Source organism: Saccoglossus kowalevskii, chromosome 3, assembly GCF_978046115.1.
Source record: "Saccoglossus kowalevskii chromosome 3, keSacKowa6.1, whole genome shotgun sequence".
NCBI classification, from domain to species: Eukaryota; Metazoa; Hemichordata; class Enteropneusta; family Harrimaniidae; genus Saccoglossus; species Saccoglossus kowalevskii.
This window is the reverse complement of record NC_140643.1, coordinates 1,935,323-1,960,768: the sequence shown is the minus strand read 5'-3', so window position 1 is coordinate 1,960,768 and position 25,446 is coordinate 1,935,323. Positions and strand designations below refer to the sequence as shown.

Sequence of the window (25,446 nt, the reverse complement as noted above, 5' to 3'; positions counted from 1 at the left end):
GTACAATATATGAATAACAATCTGCCTAATATAATGTCACATTGGTGGAAGCTGTGATGTACAATATATGAATAGCAATCTGCATAAAATAATGTCACATTGGTGGGAGCTGTGATGTACAATATATGAAGAGCAATCTTGCATAATATAATGTCACATTGGTGGAAGCTGTGATGTACAATATATAAAGAGCAATCTTGCAAAATATAATGTCACATTGGTGGAAGCTGTGATATACAATATACGAATAGCAATCTGCATAATATAATGTCACATTGGTGGGAGCTGCGATATACAATATATGAAGAGCAATCTTGCATAATATAATGACACATTGGTGAAAGCTGGGATGTACAATATAAGAATAGCAATCTGCATATTATAATGACACATTGGTGGAAGCTGTGATGTACAATATATGAATAGCAACCTGCATAATATAATGATACATTGGTGGAAGCTGTGATGTACAATATATGAAGAGCAATCTGCATAATATAATGTCACATTGGTGGAAGCTGTGATGTACAATATATGAAGAGCAATCTTGCATAATATAATGTAACATTGGTGGAAGCTGTGATGTACAATATATGAAGAGCAATCTTGCAAAATATAATGTCACATTGGTGGAAGCTGTGATATACAATATATGAAGAGCAATCTGCATAATATAATGTCACAATGGTGGGAGCTGCGATATACAATATATGAAGAGCAATCTTGCATAATATAATGTCACATTGGTGGAAGCTGGGATGTACAATATAAGAATAGCAATCTGCATATTATAATGACACATTGGTGGAAGCTGTGATGTACAATATATGAATAGCAACCTGCATAATATAATGATACATTGGTGGAAGCTGTGATGTACAATATATGAAGAGCAATCTGCATAATATAATGTCACATTGGTGGAAGCTGTGATGTACATTATATGAAGAGCAATCTTGCATAATATAATGTCACATTGGTGGAAGCTGTGATGTACAATATATGAATAGCAATCAGCATAATGTAATGTCCCATTGGTGGAAGCTGTGATATAAAATATATGAAGAGCAATCTTGCATAATATAATGACACATTGGTGGAAGCTGTGATGTACAATATATGAATATCAATCTGATTAATATAATGTCACATTGGTGGAAGCTGTGATGTACAATATATGAATAGCAATCTGCATAAAATAATGTCACATTGGTGGGAGCTGTGATGTAAAATATATGAAGAGCAATCTTGCATAATATAATGTCACATTGGTGGAAGCTGTGATGTACAATATATGAATAGCAATCTGCATAAAATAATGTCACATTGGTGGGAGCTGTGATATAAAATATATGAAGAGCAATCTTGCATAATATAATGTCACATTGGTGGAAGCTGTGATGAACAATATATGAAGAGCAATCTTGCAAAATATAATGTCACATTGGTGGAAGCTGTGATATACAATATATGAATAGCAATCTGCATAATATAATGTCACATTGGTGGAAGCTGTGATGTACAATATATGAAGAGCAATCTGCATAATATAATGTCACATTGGTGGAAGCTCTATTGTAAAATGTATGAAGACCAATCTGCATAATATAATGATACATTGGTGGAAGCTGTGATGTACAATATATGAAGAGCAATCTGCATAATATAATGTCACATTGGTGGAAGCTGTGATGTACATTATATGAAGAGCAATCTTGCATAATATAATGTCACATTGGTGGAAGCTGTGATGTACAATATATGAATAGCAATCAGCATAATGTAATGTCCCATTGGTGGAAGCTGTGATATAAAATATATGAAGAGCAATCTTGCATAATATAATGACACATTGGTGGAAGCTGTGATGTACAATATATGAATAACAATCTGATTAATATAATGTCACATTGGTGGAAGCTGTGATGCACAATATATGAATAGCAATCTGCATAAAATAATGTCACATTGGTGGGAGCTGTGATGTAAAATATATGAAGAGCAATCTTGCATAATATAATGTCACATTGGTGGAAGCTGTGATGTACAATATATGAAGAGCAATCTTGCAAAATATAATGTCACATTGGTGGAAGCTGTGATATACAATATATGAATAGCAATCTGCATAATATAATGTCACATTGGTGGAAGCTGCGATATACAATATATGAAGAGCAATCTTGCATAATATAATGTCACATTGGTGGAAGCTGTGATGTACAATATATGAAGAGGAATCTGCATAATATAATGTCACATTGGTGGAAGCTGTGATGTACAATATATGAAGAGCAATCTGCATAATATAATGTCACATTGGTGGAAGCTCTATTGTAAAATGTATGAAGACCAATCTGCATAATATAATGATACATTGGTGAAAGCTGGGATGAACAATATATGAATAGCAATCTGCATAATATAATGACACATTGGTGAAAGCTGGGATGTACAATATATGAATAGCAATCTTGCATAATATAATGTCACATTGGTGGAAGCTGTGATGTACAATATATGGATAGCAATCTGCATAATATAATGTCACATTGGTGGAAGCTGTAATGTACAATATATGAAGAGCAATCTTGCATAATATAATGACACATTGGTGGTAGCTGTGATGTACAATATATGAATAGCAATCTTGCATAATATAATGTCACATTAGTGGAAGCTGTGATGTACAATATACGATGAGCAATCTGCATAATGTAATGACACATTACTGGAAGCTGTATTGTAAAATGTATGAAGAGCAATCTGCATAATATAATGATACATTGGTGAAAGCTGGGATGTACAATATATGAATAGTAATCTGCGTAATATAATGACACATTGGTGAAAGCTGGGATGTACAATATATGAATAGCAATCTGCATATGATAATGACACATTGGTGGAAGCTGTGATGCACAATATATGAATAGCAACCTGCATAATATAATGATACATTGGTGGAAGCTGTGATGCACAATATATGAATAGCAACCTGCATAATATAATGATACATTGGTGGAAGCTGTGATGTACAATATATGAAGAGCAACCTGCATAATATAATGTCACATTGGTGGAAGCTGTGATGTACAATATATGAAGAGCAATCTTGCATAATATAATGTAACATTGGTGGAAGCTGTGATGTACAATATATGAAGAGCAATCTTGCAAAATATAATGTCACATTGGTGGAAGCTGTGATATACAATATATGAAGAGCAATCTGCATAATATAATGTCACAATGGTGGGAGCTGCGATATACAATATATGAAGAGCAATCTTGCATAATATAATGTCACATTGGTGGAAGCTGTGATGTACAATATATGAAGAGCAATCTGCATAATATAATGTCACATTGGTGGAAGCTGTGATGTACAATATATGAAGAGCAATCTGCATAATATAATGTCACATTGGTGGAAGCTCTATTGTAAAATGTATGAAGACCAATCTGCATAATATAATGATACGTTGGTGAAAGCTGGGATGAACAATATATGAATAGCAATCTGCATAATATAATGACACATTGGTGAAAGCTGGGATGTACAATATATGAATAGCAATCTGCATATTATAATGACACATTGGTGGAAGCTGTGATGTATAATATATGAATAGCAACCTGCATAATATAATGTCACATTGGTGGAAGCTGTGATGTACAATATATGAAGAGCAATCTGCATAATATAATGTCACATTGGTGGAAGCTGTGATGTACAATATATGAAGAGCAATCTGCATAATATAATGTCACATTGGTGGAAGCTCTATTGTAAAATGTATGAAGACCAATCTGCATAATATAATGATACGTTGGTGAAAGCTGGGATGAACAATATATGAATAGCAATCTGCATAATATAATGACACATTGGTGAAAGCTGGGATGTACAATATATGAATAGCAATCTGCATATTATAATGACACATTGGTGGAAGCTGTGATGTACATTATATGAAGAGCAATCTTGCATAACATAATGTCACATTGGTGGAAGCTGTGATGTACAATACATGAATAGCAATCATCATAATATAATGTCCCATTGGTGGCAGCTGTGATGTACAATATATGAAGAGCAATCTTGCATACTGTAATGTCACATTGGTGGAAGCTGTGATGTACAATATATGAAGAGCAATCTTGCATAATATAGTGACACATTGGTGGCAGCTGTGATGTACAATATATGAATAGCAATCTTGCATAATATAATGTTACATTGGTGAAAGCTGTTATGTACAATATATGAAGAGCAATCTGCATAATATAATGTTACATTGGTGGAAGCTGTGATATACAATATATGAAGAGCAATCTGCATAATATAATGTTACATTGGTGGAAGCTGTGATATACAATATATGAAGAGCAATCTGCATAATATAATGTCACATTGGTGGGAGCTGTGATGTACTATATATGCGGAAAGAATACGAGTAAATACGAATCAATAACTGTAACTAAATGTTCCCGATACAATATATGAAGAGCAATCTGCATAATATAATGTCACATTGGAGGAAGCTGTGATGTATATTATATGAAGAGCAATCTTGCATAATATAATGTCACATTGGTGGAAGCTGTGATGTACAATATATGAATAGCAATCAGCATAATGTAATGTCCCATTGGCAGCTGTGATGTACAATATATGAAGAGCAATCTTGCATAATATAATGACACATTGGTGGAAGCTGTGATGTACAATATATGAATAGCAATCTTGCATAATATAATGTTACATTGGTGGATGCTGTGATGTACAATATATGAAGAGCAATCTTGCATAATATAATGTCACATTGGTGGAAGCTGTGATGTACAATATATGAAGAGCAATCTGCATAATATAATGACACATTGGTGGAAGCTGTGATGTACAATATATGAATAGCAATCTTGCATAATATAATGTTACATTGGTGGAAGCTGTGATGAACAATATCTGAAGAGCAATCTTGCATAATATAATGTCACATTGGTGGAACCTGTGATGTACAATATATGAATATCAATCTGCATAATATAATGTCACATTGGTGGAAGCTGTGATGTACAATATATGAAGAGCAATCTTGCATAATATAATGACACATTGGTGGAAGCTGTGATGTACAATATATGAATAACAATCTGCATAATATAATGTCACATTGGTGGAAGCTGTGATGTACAATATATGAATAGCAATCTGCATAAAATAATGTCACATTGGTGGGAACTGTAATGTACAATATATGAAGAGCAATCTTGCATAATATAATGTCACATTGGTGGAAGCTGTGATGTACAATATATGAAGAGCAATCTTGCAAAATATAATGTCACATTGGTGGAAGCTGTGATATACAATATATGAAGAGCAATCTGCATAATATAATGTCACAATGGTGGGAGCTGCGATATACAATATATGAAGACCAATCTGCATAATATAATGATACGTTGGTGAAAGCTGGGATGAACAATATATGAATAGCAATCTGCATAATATAATGACACATTGGTGAAAGCTGGGATGTACAATATATGAATAGCAATCTGCATATTATAATGACACATTGGTGGAAGCTGTGATGTATAATATATGAATAGCAACCTGCATAATATAATGTCACATTGGTGGAAGCTGTGATGTACAATATATGAAGAGCAATCTGCATAATATAATGTCACATTGGTGGAAGCTGTGATGTACAATATATGAAGAGCAATCTGCATAATATAATGTCACATTGGTGGAAGCTCTATTGTAAAATGTATGAAGACCAATCTGCATAATATAATGATACGTTGGTGAAAGCTGGGATGAACAATATATGAATAGCAATCTGCATAATATAATGACACATTGGTGAAAGCTGGGATGTACAATATATGAATAGCAATCTGCATATTATAATGACACATTGGTGGAAGCTGTGATGTACATTATATGAAGAGCAATCTTGCATAACATAATGTCACATTGGTGGAAGCTGTGATGTACAATACATGAATAGCAATCATCATAATATAATGTCCCATTGGTGGCAGCTGTGATGTACAATATATGAAGAGCAATCTTGCATACTGTAATGTCACATTGGTGGAAGCTGTGATGTACAATATATGAAGAGCAATCTTGCATAATATAGTGACACATTGGTGGCAGCTGTGATGTACAATATATGAATAGCAATCTTGCATAATATAATGTTACATTGGTGAAAGCTGTTATGTACAATATATGAAGAGCAATCTGCATAATATAATGTTACATTGGTGGAAGCTGTGATATACAATATATGAAGAGCAATCTGCATAATATAATGTTACATTGGTGGAAGCTGTGATATACAATATATGAAGAGCAATCTGCATAATATAATGTCACATTGGTGGGAGCTGTGATGTACTATATATGCGGAAAGAATACGAGTAAATACGAATCAATAACTGTAACTAAATGTTCCCGATACAATATATGAAGAGCAATCTGCATAATATAATGTCACATTGGAGGAAGCTGTGATGTATATTATATGAAGAGCAATCTTGCATAATATAATGTCACATTGGTGGAAGCTGTGATGTACAATATATGAATAGCAATCAGCATAATGTAATGTCCCATTGGCAGCTGTGATGTACAATATATGAAGAGCAATCTTGCATAATATAATGACACATTGGTGGAAGCTGTGATGTACAATATATGAATAGCAATCTTGCATAATATAATGTTACATTGGTGGATGCTGTGATGTACAATATATGAAGAGCAATCTTGCATAATATAATGTCACATTGGTGGAAGCTGTGATGTACAATATATGAAGAGCAATCTGCATAATATAATGACACATTGGTGGAAGCTGTGATGTACAATATATGAATAGCAATCTTGCATAATATAATGTTACATTGGTGGAAGCTGTGATGTACAATATCTGAAGAGCAATCTTGCATAATATAATGTCACATTGGTGGAACCTGTGATGTACAATATATGAATATCAATCTGCATAATATAATGTCACATTGGTGGAAGCTGTGATGTACAATATATGAAGAGCAATCTTGCATAATATAATGACACATTGGTGGAAGCTGTGATGTACAATATATGAATAACAATCTGCATAATATAATGTCACATTGGTGGAAGCTGTGATGTACAATATATGAATAGCAATCTGCATAAAATAATGTCACATTTGTGGGAACTGTAATGTACAATATATGAAGAGCAATCTTGCATAATATAATGTCACATTGGTGGAAGCTGTGATGTACAATATATGAAGAGCAATCTTGCAAAATATAATGTCACATTGGTGGAAACTGTGATATACAATATATGAATAGCAATCTGCATAATATAATGACACATTGGTGGAAGCTGTGATGTACAATATATGAATAACAATCTGATTAATATGATGTCACATTGGTGGAAGCTGTGATGTAAATATATGAATAGCAATCTGCATAAAATAATGTCACATTGGTGGGAGCTGTGATGTACAATATATGAAGAGCAATCTTGCATAATATAATGTCACATTGGTGGAAGCTGTGATGTACAATATATGAAGAGCAATCTTGCAAAATATAATGTCACATTGGTGGAAGCTGTGATATACAATATATGAAGAGCAATCTGCATAATATAATGTCACAATGGTGGGAGCTGCGATATACAATATATGAAGAGCAATCTTGCATAATATAATGTCACATTGGTGGAAGCTGTGATGTACAATATATGAAGAGCAATCTGCATAATATAATGTCACATTGGTGGAAGCTGTGATATACAATATATGAAGAGCAATCTGCATAATATAATGTCACATTGGTGGAAGCTCTATTGTAAAATGTATGAAGACCAATCTGCATAATATAATGATACGTTGGTGACAGCTGGGATGAACAATATATGAATAGCAATCTGCATAATATAATGACACATTGGTGAAAGCTGGGATGTACAATATATGAATAGCAATCTGCATATTATAATGACACATTGGTGGAAGCTGTGATGTATAATATATGAATAGCAACCTGCATAATATAATGTCACATTGGTGGAAGCTGTGATGTACAATATATGAAGAGCAATCTGCATAATATAATGTCACATTGGTGGAAGCTGTGATGTACAATATATGAAGAGCAATCTGCATAATATAATGTCACATTGGTGGAAGCTGTGATGTACAATACATGAAGAGCAATCTTGCATAATATAATGACACATTGGTGGAAGCTGTGATGTACAATATATGAATAACAATCTGCCTAATATAATGTCACATTGGTGGAAGCTGTGATGTACAATATATGAATAGCAATCTGCATAAAATAATGTCACATTGGTGGGAGCTGTGATGTACAATATATGAAGAGCAATCTTGCATAATATAATGTCACATTGGTGGAAGCTGTGATGTACAATATATAAAGAGCAATCTTGCAAAATATAATGTCACATTGGTGGAAGCTGTGATATACAATATACGAATAGCAATCTGCATAATATAATGTCACATTGGTGGGAGCTGCGATATACAATATATGAAGAGCAATCTTGCATAATATAATGACACATTGGTGAAAGCTGGGATGTACAATATAAGAATAGCAATCTGCATATTATAATGACACATTGGTGGAAGCTGTGATGTACAATATATGAATAGCAACCTGCATAATATAATGATACATTGGTGGAAGCTGTGATGTACAATATATGAAGAGCAATCTGCATAATATAATGTCACATTGGTGGAAGCTGTGATGTACATTATATGAAGAGCAATCTTGCATAATATAATGTCACATTGGTGGAAGCTGTGATGTACAATATATGAATAGCAATCAGCATAATGTAATGTCCCATTGGTGGAAGCTGTGATATAAAATATATGAAGAGCAATCTTGCATAATATAATGACACATTGGTGGAAGCTGTGATGTACAATATATGAATATCAATCTGATTAATATAATGTCACATTGGTGGAAGCTGTGATGTACAATATATGAATAGCAATCTGCATAAAATAATGTCACATTGGTGGGAGCTGTGATGTAAAATATATGAAGAGCAATCTTGCATAATATAATGTCACATTGGTGGAAGCTGTGATGTACAATATATGAATAGCAATCTGCATAAAATAATGTCACATTGGTGGGAGCTGTGATGTAAAATATATGAAGAGCAATCTTGCATAATATAATGTCACATTGGTGGAAGCTGTGATGAACAATATATGAAGAGCAATCTTGCAAAATATAATGTCACATTGGTGGAAGCTGTGATATACAATATATGAATAGCAATCTGCATAATATAATGTCACATTGGTGGAAGCTGTGATGTACAATATATGAAGAGCAATCTGCATAATATAATGTCACATTGGTGGAAGCTCTATTGTAAAATGTATGAAGACCAATCTGCATAATATAATGATACATTGGTGGAAGCTGTGATGTACAATATATGAAGAGCAATCTGCATAATATATTGTCACATTGGTGGAAGCTGTGATGTACAATATATGAATAGCAATCAGCATAATGTAATGTCCCATTGGTGGAAGCTGTGATGTAAAATATATGAAGAGCAATCTTGCATAATATAATGACACATTGGTGGAAGCTGTGATGTACAATATATGAATAACAATCTGATTAATATAATGTCACATTGGTGGAAGCTGTGATGCACAATATATGAATAGCAATCTGCATAAAATAATGTCACATTGGTGGGAGCTGTGATGTAAAATATATGAAGAGCAATCTTGCATAATATAATGTCACATTGGTGGAAGCTGTGATGTACAATATATGAAGAGCAATCTTGCAAAATATAATGTCACATTGGTGGAAGCTGTGATATACAATATATGAATAGCAATCTGCATAATATAATGTCACATTGGTGGGAGCTGCGATATACAATATATGAAGAGCAATCTTGCATAATATAATGTCACATTGGTGGAAGCTGTGATGTACAATATATGAAAAGCAATCTGCATAATATAATGTCACATTGGTGGAAGCTGTGATGTACAATATATGAAGAGCAATCTGCATAATATAATGTCACATTGGTGGAAGCTCTATTGTAAAATGTATGAAGACCAATCTGCATAATATAATGATACATTGGTGAAAGCTGGGATGAACAATATATGAATAGCAATCTGCATAATATAATGACACATTGGTGAAAGCTGGGATGTACAATATATGAATAGCAATCTTGCATAATATAATGTCACATTGGTGGAAGCTGTGATGTACAATATATGAATAGCAATCTGCATAATATAATGTCACATTGGTGGAAGCTGTAATGTACAATATATGAAGAGCAATCTTGCATAATATAATGACACATTGGTGGTAGCTGTGATGTACAATATATGAATAGCAATCTTTCATAATATAATGTCACATTAGTGGAAGCTGTGATGTACAATATACGAAGAGCAATCTGCATAATGTAATGACACATTACTGGAAGCTGTATTGTAAAATGTATGAAGAGCAATCTGCATAATATAATGATACATTGGTGAAAGCTGGGATGTACAATATATGAATAGTAATCTGCGTAATATAATGACACATTGGTGAAAGCTGGGATGTACAATATATGAATAGCAATCTGCATATGATAATGACACATTGGTGGAAGCTGTGATGCACAATATATGAATAGCAACCTGCATAATATAATGATACATTGGTGGAAGCTGTGATGCACAATATATGAATAGCAACCTGCATAATATAATGATACATTGGTGGAAGCTGTGATGTACAATATATGAAGAGCAACCTGCATAATATAATGTCACATTGGTGGAAGCTGTGATGTACAATATATGAAGAGCAATCTTGCATAATATAATGTAACATTGGTGGAAGCTGTGATGTACAATATATGAAGAGCAATCTGCATAATATTATGTCACATTGGTGGAAGCTGTGATGTACATTATATGAAGAGCAATCTTGCATAACATAATGTCACATTGGTGGAAGCTGTGATGTACAATACATGAATAGCAATCATCATAATATAATGTCCCATTGGTGGCAGCTGTGATGTACAATATATGAAGAGCAATCTTGCATACTGTAATGTCACATTGGTGGAAGCTGTGATGTACAATATATGAAGAGCAATCTTGCATAATATAGTGACACATTGGTGGCAGCTGTGATGTACAATATATGAATAGCAATCTTGCATAATATAATGTTACATTGGTGAAAGCTGTTATGTACAATATGTGAAGAGCAATCTGCATAATATAATGTTACATTGGTGGAAGCTGTGATATACAATATATGAAGAGCAATCTGCATAATATAATGTTACATTGGTGGAAGCTGTGATATACAATATATGAAGAGCAATCTTGCATACTGTAATGTCACATTGGTGGAAGCTGTGATGTACAATATATGAAGAGCAATCTTGCATAATATAGTGACACATTGGTGGCAGCTGTGATGTACAATATATGAATAGCAATCTTGCATAATATAATGTTACATTGGTGAAAGCTGTTATGTACAATATGTGAAGAGCAATCTGCATAATATAATGTTACATTGGTGGAAGCTGTGATATACAATATATGAAGAGCAATCTGCATAATATAATGTTACATTGGTGGAAGCTGTGATATACAATATATGAAGAGCAATCTGCATAATATAATGTCACATTGGTGGGAGCTGTGATGTACTATATATGCGGAAAGAATACGAGTAAATACGAATCAATAACTGTAACTAAATGTTCCCGATACAATATATGAAGAGCAATCTGCATAATGTAATGACACATTGCTGGAAGCTGTATTGTAAAATGTATGAAGAGCAATCTGCATAATATAATGATACATTAGTGAAAGCTGGGATGTACAATATATGAATAGCAATCTGCATAATATAATGACACATTGGTGAAAGCTGGGATGTACAATATATGAATAGCAATCTGCATATTACAATGACACATTGGTGGAAGCTGTGATGTACAATATATGAAGAGCAATCTGCATAATATAATGTCACATTGGTGGAAGCTGTGATGTACAATATATGAAGAGCAATCTTGCAGAATATAATGTCACATTGGTGGAAACTGTGATGTACAATATATGAATAGCAATCTTGCATAATATAATGTCACATTGGTGGAAGCTGTAATGTACAATATATGAAGAGCAATCTTGCATAATATAATGACACATTGGTGGTAGCTGTGATGTACAATATATGAATAGCAATCTTGCATAATATAATGTCACATTAGTGGAAGCTGTGATGTACAATATACGAAGAGCAATCTGCATAATATAATGTCACATTGGTGGGAGCTGTGATGTACAATATATGAAGAGCAATCTGCATAATGTAATGACATATTGCTGGAAGCTGTATTGTAAAATGTATGAAGAGCAATCTGCATAATATAATGATACATTGGTGAAAGCTGGGATGTACAATATATGAATAGCAATCTGCATAATATAATGATACATTGGTGGAAGCTGTGATGCACAATATATGAATAGCAACCTGCATAATATAATGATACATTGGTGGAAGCTGTGATGTACAATATATGAAGAGCAACCTGCATAATATAATGTCACATTGGTGGAAGCTGTGATGTACAATATATGAAGAGCAATCTTGCATAATATAATGTAACATTGGTGGAAGCTGTGATGTACAATATATGAAGAGCAATCTGCATAATATTATGTCACATTGGTGGAAGCTGTGATGTACATTATATGAAGAGCAATCTTGCATAACATAATGTCACATTGGTGGAAGCTGTGATGTACAATACATGAATAGCAATCATCATAATATAATGTCCCATTGGTGGCAGCTGTGATGTACAATATATGAAGAGCAATCTTGCATACTGTAATGTCACATTGGTGGAAGCTGTGATGTACAATATATGAAGAGCAATCTTGCATAATATAGTGACACATTGGTGGCAGCTGTGATGTACAATATATGAATAGCAATCTTGCATAATATAATGTTACATTGGTGAAAGCTGTTATGTACAATATGTGAAGAGCAATCTGCATAATATAATGTTACATTGGTGGAAGCTGTGATATACAATATATGAAGAGCAATCTGCATAATATAATGTTACATTGGTGGAAGCTGTGATATACAATATATGAAGAGCAATCTTGCATACTGTAATGTCACATTGGTGGAAGCTGTGATGTACAATATATGAAGAGCAATCTTGCATAATATAGTGACACATTGGTGGCAGCTGTGATGTACAATATATGAATAGCAATCTTGCATAATATAATGTTACATTGGTGAAAGCTGTTATGTACAATATGTGAAGAGCAATCTGCATAATATAATGTTACATTGGTGGAAGCTGTGATATACAATATATGAAGAGCAATCTGCATAATATAATGTTACATTGGTGGAAGCTGTGATATACAATATATGAAGAGCAATCTGCATAATATAATGTCACATTGGTGGGAGCTGTGATGTACTATATATGCGGAAAGAATACGAGTAAATACGAATCAATAACTGTAACTAAATGTTCCCGATACAATATATGAAGAGCAATCTGCATAATGTAATGACACATTGCTGGAAGCTGTATTGTAAAATGTATGAAGAGCAATCTGCATAATATAATGATACATTAGTGAAAGCTGGGATGTACAATATATGAATAGCAATCTGCATAATATAATGACACATTGGTGAAAGCTGGGATGTACAATATATGAATAGCAATCTGCATATTATAATGACACATTGGTGGAAGCTGTGATGTACAATATATGAAGAGCAATCTGCATAATATAATGTCACATTGGTGGAAGCTGTGATGTACAATATATGAAGAGCAATCTTGCAGAATATAATGTCACATTGGTGGAAACTGTGATGTACAATATATGAATAGCAATCTTGCATAATATAATGTCACATTGGTGGAAGCTGTAATGTACAATATATGAAGAGCAATCTTGCATAATATAATGACACATTGGTGGTAGCTGTGATGTACAATATATGAATAGCAATCTTGCATAATATAATGTCACATTAGTGGAAGCTGTGATGTACAATATACGAAGAGCAATCTGCATAATATAATGTCACATTGGTGGGAGCTGTGATGTACAATATATGAAGAGCAATCTGCATAATGTAATGACATATTGCTGGAAGCTGTATTGTAAAATGTATGAAGAGCAATCTGCATAATATAATGATACATTGGTGAAAGCTGGGATGTACAATATATGAATAGCAATCTGCATAATATAATGACACATTGGTGAAAGCTGGGATGTACAATATATGAATAGCAATCTGCATATTATAATGACACATTGGTAGAAGCTGTGATGTACAATATATGAATAGCAACCTGCATAATATAATGATACTATGGTGGAAGTTGTGATGTACAATATATGAAGAGCAACCTGCATAATATAATGTCACATTGGTGGAAGCTGTGATCTACAATATATGAAGTGCAATCTTGCATAATATAATGTCACATTGGTGGAAGCTGTGATGTACAACATATGAAGAGAAATCTTGCATAATATTATGACACATTGGTGGAAGCTGTGATGTACAATATATGAAGAGCAATCTGCATAATATAATGTTACATTGGTGGAAGCTGTGATGTATATTATATGAAGAGCAATCTTGCATAATATAATGTCACATTGGTGGAAGCTGTGATGTACAATATATGAATAGAAATCAGCATAATGTAATGTCCCATTGGCAGCTGTGATGTACAATATATGAAGAGCAATCTTGCATAATATAATGACACATTGGCGGAAGCTGTGATGTACAATATATGAATAGCAATCTTGCATAATATAATGTTACATTGGTGGAAGCTGTGATGTACAATATATGAAGAGCAATCTTGCATAATATAATGTCACATTGGTGGAAGCTGTGATGTACAATATATGAAGAGCAATCTGCATAATATAATGACACATTGCTGGAAGCTGTGATGTACAATATATGAATAGCAATCTTGCATAATATAATGTTACATTGGTGGAAGCTGTGATGTACAATATATGAAGAGCAATCTTGCATAATATAATGTCACATTGGTGGAAGCTGTGATGTACAATATATGAATATCAATCTGCATAATATAATGTCACATTGGTGGAAGCTGTGATGTACAATATATGAAGAGCAATCTTGCATAATATAATGACACATTGGTGGAAGCTGTGATGTACAATATATGAATAACAATCTGCATAATATAATGTCACATTGGTGGAAGCTGTGATGTACAATATATGAATAGCAATCTGCATAAAATAATGTCACATTGGTGGGAACTGTAATGTACAATATATGAAGAGCAATCTTGCATAATATAATGTCACATTGGTGGAAGCTGTGATGTACAATATATGAAGAGCAATCTTGCAAAATATAATGTCACATTGGTGGAAGCTGTGATATACAATATATGAATAGCAATCTGCATAATACAATGTCACATTGGTGGGAGCTGCGATATACAATATATGAAAAGCAATCTTGCATAATATAATGTCACATTGGTGGAAGCTGTGATGTATATTATATGAAGAGCAATCTTGCATAATGTAATGTCACATTGGTGGAAGCTGTGATATACAATATATGAATAGCAATCTGCATAATACAATGTCACATTGGTGGGAGCTGCGATATACAACATATGAAGAGAAATCTTGCATAATATTATGACACATTGGTGGAAGCTGTGATGTATATTATATGAAGAGCAATCTTGCATAATATAATGTCACATTGGTGGAAGCTGTGATGTACAATATATGAATAGAAATCAGCATAATGTAATGTCCCATTGGCAGCTGTGATGTACAATATATGAAGAGCAATCTTGCATAATATAATGACACATTGGCGGAAGCTGTGATGTACAATATATGAATAGCAATCTTGCATAATATAATGTTACATTGGTGGAAGCTGTGATGTACAATATATGAAGAGCAATCTTGCATAATATAATGTCACATTGGTGGAAGCTGTGATGTACAATATATGAAGAGCAATCTGCATAATATAATGACACATTGCTGGAAGCTGTGATGTACAATATATGAATAGCAATCTTGCATAATATAATGTTACATTGGTGGAAGCTGTGATGTACAATATATGAAGAGCAATCTTGCATAATATAATGTCACATTGGTGGAAGCTGTGATGTACAATATATGAATATCAATCTGCATAATATAATGTCACATTGGTGGAAGCTGTGATGTACAATATATGAAGAGCAATCTTGCATAATATAATGACACATTGGTGGAAGCTGTGATGTACAATATATGAATAACAATCTGCATAATATAATGTCACATTGGTGGAAGCTGTGATGTACAATATATGAATAGCAATCTGCATAAAATAATGTCACATTGGTGGGAACTGTAATGTACAATATATGAAGAGCAATCTTGCATAATATAATGTCACATTGGTGGAAGCTGTGATGTACAATATATGAAGAGCAATCTTGCAAAATATAATGTCACATTGGTGGAAGCTGTGATATACAATATATGAATAGCAATCTGCATAATACAATGTCACATTGGTGGGAGCTGCGATATACAATATATGAAAAGCAATCTTGCATAATATAATGTCACATTGGTGGAAGCTGTGATGTATATTATATGAAGAGCAATCTTGCATAATGTAATGTCACATTGGTGGAAGCTGTGATGTACAATATATGAATAGCAATCAGCATAATGTAATGTCCCATTGGCAGCTGTGATGTACAATATATGAAGAGCAATCTTGCATAATATAATGACACATTGGTGGAAGCTGTGATGTACAATATATGAATAGCAATCTTGCATAATATAATGTTACATTGGTGGAAGCTGTGATGTGCAATATATGAAGAGCAATCTTGCATAATATAATGTCACATTGGTGGAAGCTATGATGTACAATATATGAAGAGCAATCTGCATAATATAATGACACATTGGTGGAAGCTGTGATGTACAATATATGAATAGCAATCTTGCATAATATAATGTTACATTGGTGGAAGCTGTGATGTACAATATATGAAGAGCAATCTTGCATAATATAATGTCACATTGGTGGAAGCTGTGATGTACAATATATGAATATCAATCTGCATAATATAATGTCACATTGGTGGAAGCTGTGATGTACAATATATGAATAGCAATCTGCATAAAATAATGTCACATTGTTGGGAGCTGTGATGTACAATATATGAAGAGCAATCTTGCATAATATAATGTCACATTGGTGGAAGCTGTTATGTACAATATATAAAGAGCAATCTTGCAAAATATAATGTCACATTGGTGGAAGCTGTGATATACAATATACGAATAGCAATCTGCATAATATAATGTCACATTGGTGGGAGCTGCGATATACAATATATGAAGAACAATCTTGCATAATATAATGACACATTGGTGAAAGCTGGGATGTACAATATAAGAATAGCAATCTGCATATTATAATGACACATTGGTGGACGCTGTGATGTACAAAATATGAATAGCAACCTGCATAATATAATGATACATTGGTGGAAGCTGTGATGTACAATATATGAAGAGCAATCTGCATAATATAATGTCACATTGGTGGAAGCTGTGATGTACATTATATGAAGAGCAATCTTGCATAATATAATGTCACATTGGTGGAAGCTGTAATGTACAATATATGAAGAGCAATCTTGCATAATATAATGACACATTGGTGGTAGCTGTGATGTACAATATATGAATAGCAATCTTGCATAATATAATGTCACATTAGTGGAAGCTGTGATGTACAATATACGAAGAGCAATCTGCATAATATAATGTCACATTGGTGGGAGCTGTGATGTACAATATATGAAGAGCAATCTGCATAATGTAATGACATATTGCTGGAAGCTGTATTGTAAAATGTATGAAGAGCAATCTGCATAATATAATGATACATTGGTGAAAGCTGGGATGTACAATATATGAATAGCAATCTGCGTAATATAATGACACATTGGTGAAAGCTGGGATGTACAATATATGAATAGCAATCTGCATATTATAATGACACATTGGTAGAAGCTGTGATGTACAATATATGAATAGCAACCTGCATAATATAATGATACTATGGTGGAAGTTGTGATGTAAAATATATGAAGAGCAACCTGCATAATATAATGTCACATTGGTGGAAGCTGTGATGTACAATATATGAAGAGCAATCTTGCATAATATAATGTCACATTGGTGGAAGCTGTGATGTACAACATATGAAGAGCAATCTTGCATAATATAATGTCACATTGGTGGAAGCTGTGATGTACAATATATGAATAGCAATCAGCATGATGTAATGTCCCATTGGCAGCTGTGATGTACAATATATGAAGAGCAATCTGCATAATATAATGTCCCATTGGTGGCAGCTGTGATGTACAATATATGAAGAGCAATCTTGCATAATATAATGACACATTGGTGGAAGCTGTGATGTACAATATATGAATAGCAATCTTGCATAATATAATGTTACATTGGTGGAAGCTGTGATGTACAATATATGAAGAGCAATCTTGCATAATATAATGACACATTGGTGGAAGCTGTGATGTACAATATATGAAGAGCAATCTTGCATAATATAATGTCACATTGGAGGAAGCTGTGATGTACAATATATGAATATCAATCTGCATAATATAATGTCACATTGGTGGAAGCTGTGATGTACAATATATGAAGAGCAATCTTGCATAATATAATGACACATTGGTGGAAGCTGTGATGTACAATATATGAATAACAATCTGCCTAATATAATGTCACATTGGTGGAAGCTGTGATGTACAATATATGAATAGCAATCTGCATAAAATAATGTCACATTGGTGGGAGCTGTGATGTACAATATATGAAGAGCAATCTTGCATAATATAATGTCACATTGGTGGAAGCTGTGATATACAATATACGAATAGCAATCTGCATAATATAATGTCACATTGGTGGGAGCTGCGATATACAATATATGAAGAGCAATCTTGCATAATATAATGACACATTTGTGAAAGCTGGGATGTACAATATAAGAATAGCAATCTGCATATTATAATGACACATTGGTGGAAGCTGTGATGTACAATATATGAATAGCAACCTGCATAATATAATGATACATTGGTGGAAGCTGTGATGTACAATATATGAAGAGCAATCTGCATAATATAATGTCACATTGGTGGAAGCTGTGATGTACAATATATGAAGAGCACTCTTGCATAATATAATGTCACATTGGTGGAAGCTGTGATGTACAATATATGAATAGCAATCTGCATAATATAATGTCACATTGGTGGAAGCTGTGATGTACAATATATGAAGAGCAATCTTGCATAATATAATGTCACATTGGTGGAAGCTGTGATGTACAATATATGAAGAGCAATCTTGCATAATATAATGTCACATTGGTGGAAGCTGTGATGTACAATATATCAAGGGCACTCTTGCATAATATAATGTCACATTGGTGGAAGCTGTGATGTACAATATATGAATAGCAATCTGCATAATATAATGTCACATTGGTGGAAGCTGTGATGTACAATATATGAAGAGCAATCTTGCATAATATAATAGCACATTGGTAGAAGCTGTGATGTACAATATATGAATAGCAATCTGCATAATATAATGTCACATTGGTGGAAGCTGGGATGTACAATATATGAATAGCAATCTGCATATTATAATGATACATTGGTGGAAGCTGTGATGTACAATATATGAAGAGCAATCTTGCATAATGTAATGTCACATTGGTGGAAGCTGTGACGTACAATATATGAATAGAAATCGTGCATAATATAATGTCACATTGGTGGAAGCTGTGATGTACAATATATGAATAGCAATCTTGCATAATATAATGTCACATTGGTGGAAGCTGTGATGTACAATATATGAATAGAAATCTTGCATAATATAATGTCACATTGGTGGAAGCTGTGATGTCCAATATATGAAGCGCAATCTTGCATAATATAATGACACATTGGTGGAAGCTGTGACATACAATATATGAATAGCAATCTGCATAATATAATGTCACATTGGCGGAAGCTGTGATGTACAATATATATATATGTATAGTATGCTTTATATAATATATCTTACCCATTTTGGTCAGTGGATAAGATATTTGGTATAAATGCTCCATGTAGCCCAGTATTGCATTGCCAGCGTAAAGAGAGTAATTTGCAGCGTTGATGAGATCCGGTTGGGACCAAACCCGGAACTAAACAGAATCAGACTGATAACATAACATTCGAATACAAAAACGTTCGTAAAATGTTATTTATTAGTCTTAAATTTAAACAATGTGTTTTCGGGAGAAGCATCCATGTCAAACGATATTATGAAATTACGTATGTAATACATCAAAAGAGACCACATTCAGGGTAACAATGAGACCCTATTCAGGGTAACAATGAGACCCTATTCAGGGTAACAATGACATATTCATACACTTAAACTCTTTAGTAATAGTATTGCGAGATAACATTTTCTCCACTGTATGTGTATTAAATAGGATATATACACACACCATAGTTATGTGTTTGTCGTTTTTATAAATGTTCTAAGTTTAGTATTTGAATTAAACTTACCACAAGACCATCTTCCCTCACGATCTCTAAATATGGAAAGTCGGATACAACAACAGCTAGTAAATACGTGGGCATTATCACACTGGTTTCAAAGTGACTTTCAAGCCAGTTGTCATAAGTTGGAACCGTCTTCACCAGTGGCATGTTCCATAACGCATTTCTAGTGTCTCTATGTACGATTACCATATCAAAAGTGGCTTTCATATTTGGTTCATCAAAACAAGGAAACATTTTGCGTGCTCCAGTTGCTTGAAACTGCGATGCTACTAACCACCTGTTGAAAAAAGTGTACAAAACACATTGAATGGATGAGCAAAAATCACACAAAATATTAATAATTTATTTAGTCACCAAATACTTTCACTAATTTAATAACAGATTGAAACCTGTCGATGGGAAAATTTTCGATTCTAGCGACAAAATTTGGCAATATATCTGGGCCCGTCCCGTGGATTGAATTAAAACACACTGTATATAATTGGATTTCTTGTCTTTACATTGATTTCTTTGAATTGATTCCATGTAACTTAAGTAACGCAGAATACTGACAACTTACGCACTTCAACCAATGAATGCTTTAGATTGCCACTCTTCGACTAGAGAATTGGAGGCCCTTATACTTGCATATGCACATTCTTCTATCCCATAACGCAATATACTGTAAAAATGGGGGCTAAGAGAAACAAAGCCGCCATTTCTTCGCATGATAGCGGCAGACTACTGTAAAACATCATTTCACATAACTCGCCAAACACTAATTGACCACTATGCTCTCCTATTAAGTTGACACTGTGAGTTGATGTCACTTGACCAAGACTTTGTGTATATATATATATATATATTTACACATTTATCATTGTAGATAGAGTATTTAATGAGAATTAGTACCACTCCATGTACATTGATTGCATAGCTACGATGATTTACTTAGCTGTGCATTTCCATATGTACGATTAAAAGAGAGAGTTTTCATGAAAAATTACCTTTGTTACGGTTGAGTTAATCTATTTATCTTACGGGATAAAACTGTTTTCCATATTAGACACGCTAAAAACTGAGATACCAAAGGCGTCATTGTTATTTTCATAAAATACTTTAGCACGCCAATACTATGAGCGGCATAATGTATTCCACCCCAGGTTAGCTTTTTAGCGTCGATTAATGGAGTCTTTGGGCGATACAGGGGACTGGGTGTTTTCATCAGATGTACCAAGACTCTCCTGTCAGTAGAGGGCGCTCCGGGTAAAGTACCCGACAAGTTTCAATTCTTGCTACCTGAATCCATTTGTCTAATCACGTAAGAACAATTACTATTGACTTACTTTGTCTCCGGATCATTGTAACTACTTCTGTAAAGTCCATGCAGTTCGCGTCCCAAGATGCCTTCAAATGTTAAATAGGCAGAATACTCCTCTCCTGCTTTCAGAGATGTTTTAAGCTCTATGATGTAAAATTCGTGCAATTCGTCAATAGTTTGACTTGATATGCCTATTTCCGTTCCCTGCATGTCTGTAATCAAAGTTTCCAATGGGTCCACTTCGATGTCGAATGCGTGTAAAGTTATAACGTTCGTTGTTTCGACGCATGTTATTGAGATCGTAACATTACCATCAAATGTGAACTGCGCATCGCCATCTTCTTCATCAAGAAATACTCTAACCACGAGGTTGTAGTGGTATGGTTTTAGCGATTCTGGAAGACGACCAGTAAAAGATGGTTCTTCTTCTTCTACGGGTTCGCCAGGAACAGCTGGGAAAGGTGCAACACAAACAGCAACATCGCAGTCACTTGGTGTTTCTTCTGGGCCAAAGTAAAATATCAAAGCCACACCTACGAGTAATGCAATGAAAACTACGCATATAATGCAGAATGTGGTCTTCGATAGATAGCAACCGTTTTTTTCTGGCGTTGAAACATACTCACTATCGCCATAACGTGTACTATATTTACTAGTCATTGTTAAAGACAAAGCGAGCTTGATGAATGTACTTAGAGTTCCCTTGACAGTAGCTAAATAGATATCTAGGTGAGGCTGTATCTCATCAGATTATCAAATGATCTCTACATAAGTGATTAGAACGAACAGACTTTGATCCTAAATAAACCATAGCAATGTATAACACGTGTGATCAGAAAAGCAATGCATTCAATGCTTGTACCAATTAAATTGACCAGTACTAAAATCTGTATCGTATAATTACTTGCTTGGTGGGAACTACATAAAAGTGAGTTGGTATGCACAAAATGGGGACACATCGTAGGTAGTGGTCGTACTGGCGATTGGTACGGAATACAGGTCTCGCTTATCTATATGTAGTGCAAAGGTGCTTTCCTAAACATATCCGAGCAATGTACTGCAATTGTTGTCAGATTGCGATAATGATAAACAAACTATTTATCACACTTTGTATCATGCATAGCTGGACTGAACAAATACTGGCTCTCCCAATATACGTGCAGTTATGTATGACACTAGTATTTTGCCATGACAACATGAATTATATTTTCATAAATAGTTATACATTTTCTTTTCTGTTACTCAATGCTGCAATTGGTATGCCGTCAATAATACCATGTAACATATTCGATACATTAATATATTATAATAACCCTTGTTACATTTTACAAAGTCGTTGATAGGCTGCGTGTATATATGCATATTTTTGGGACTGTGTAATCATTCCTTTTTTGTTTGGGTTTACTGCACAACAGTTTGACCTCCTATTTAGTTTTTATTTATTTTTTCAATAAAATAAAATATTGGTGTGTATAAATGGCAACGTCATTTGCACACTCCATGTTATTTTTTTTTATTGAAATAAACATCAAAAAATAAACAAGAGACTGTATGCAAGTCTATTTGATTCAGAGAATGCTTAAAACACATCGAGATACGTAACAGTTTAAAACGTTTGTTAATTAGGCTAATAACAATCATTGGAATACTCTTCTGGTCACGGTGCAATAGGTTCGCAAGGCACTCTCATAAAAGTTGACATTATTCAAGGCCGAACTTGCCAATGGGAGATAAAGTTATGCCACACATTTCGCGCATGAGAAGCGTACGTCACGTGACTTATGCGTGCTGGTATTGTGGATAAGGCTCGTAAATATGGACAATGAAGCTATAAACCAACATCGACGTTGCCTAGCAACAATCAAATACAATACGAATGAACAACAGCATCAGTTTAATATTCATTACAATAAGTCATGATGATATTCCAACTACAATCAGACTTTTAGACTAAGTCTTAACTGATGAAATTATATTTGTGGTGCTAGGGCTAAAATAATTTGATATGACATTGCACTGATATGCCCAATCACAGCGCCGCCAGTCAGTCTACCTTATGATTGACTTCATGAGAGAAAAAATTATCAGTGAAAACAAAAACATTTCGTGCAATAATAATGTAAATAATTTATAGCAAAAAACATGCCCACATTACATTTCACACAAAACACCGGTCGGTTAGGGTGCCCACATTACATTTTACACAAAACACCAGTCGGTTAGGGTGCCCACATTACATTTCACACAAAACACCAGTCGGTTAGGGTGCCCACAGTACATTTCACACAAAACACCAGTCGGTTAGTGTGCCCACATTACATTTCACACCTTTAGGACAGTGTTCGTGCATTGTGTGTATATCAAATTCCTAATTTGCATAAAATTTTTAACATTTTTTTTCTGGCATCTCAGGAATATAGGTGATCCAAGTTTAAGATTGAATTCTGCGGATACCTAATTTACATACATTTCTAGCTGTACCACAGATATTTACATTGTCGCTTATACAGTTATTCTTAAAAAATCAACATTCGTGATTAGCTTTGTGTAGATATATCTGCTCCATTCACGTTATGGGATCTAGGTACGTGCCGGGGAGCAGTTGCGTTCACGTGAGTCGGTCCCCCAGTTGGGAACTTGGGAAATCGCGCCCTCTGTTATATGACCCAAAAATGGAAAATTATACGCATATGATGATAATAGGAATTACTAGAGTGAAATTATATCTATTTGCTGTTATGGTATTTATTATGAGTCATCGATTCTCGCATTGCAAAAAAAAAAAAAAAAAACGGTTGCAGCAGCACATAAGTATGCATAAGTACCCGACCATATATAGCTGCACTTCCCTCCATCGTCAATGTCATAATAGTATATATTAGTATAGAGTGATTTCGTTTTTTTTCGACTCGCTCCCGAATTAACATTTGAGATTTGGATTTGAAGAATATAAACGTGTTCATCCACTGAACACGTTTATTAAGCCACTATTTTGGTATTTGCTACTATTTCGGTACCGTGTCAATAATGAGCGGCCTAGGAGGTGCGAGTCAAGCCCATTGAATACTACTAATGAGAAAGCGGACAATGACTACTTTCGACCGCCATTAGAAACCAAGATTACTTGCAACTCGTTTGTACGTGGGTGGATTTTAAAATAACAACGTTTGTCATGATAATAAAATAAATTGAACGTGTATTCCCATTTAAATGTTTCTTGAAGATTAGATTTGATGACAAAAAATCTTTAACAGCAAAATTGCACACAAATTTTACTTCA

General features: G+C 33.9%; 1 protein-coding gene across 1 annotated transcript in view; it reads right to left on the bottom strand.

Annotated features, from left to right (window-relative positions):
* The window catches only part of LOC102803660 (aminopeptidase N-like), a 104,530-nt gene extending 81,704 nt beyond the window's left edge, over positions 1 to 22,826 (bottom strand). Inside the window, exons 1-3 of the mRNA XM_085496638.1 lie at positions 22,192 to 22,826; positions 20,873 to 21,143; positions 20,379 to 20,499 (exon numbers count right to left, since the gene is read on the bottom strand). Of these exons, the coding sequence (XP_085352764.1) occupies positions 20,379 to 20,499; positions 20,873 to 21,143; positions 22,192 to 22,826 (1,027 nt within the window). The remainder of the gene's footprint in view (positions 1 to 20,378; positions 20,500 to 20,872; positions 21,144 to 22,191) is intronic.
* Positions 22,827 to 25,446: the final 2,620 nt, after the last annotated feature.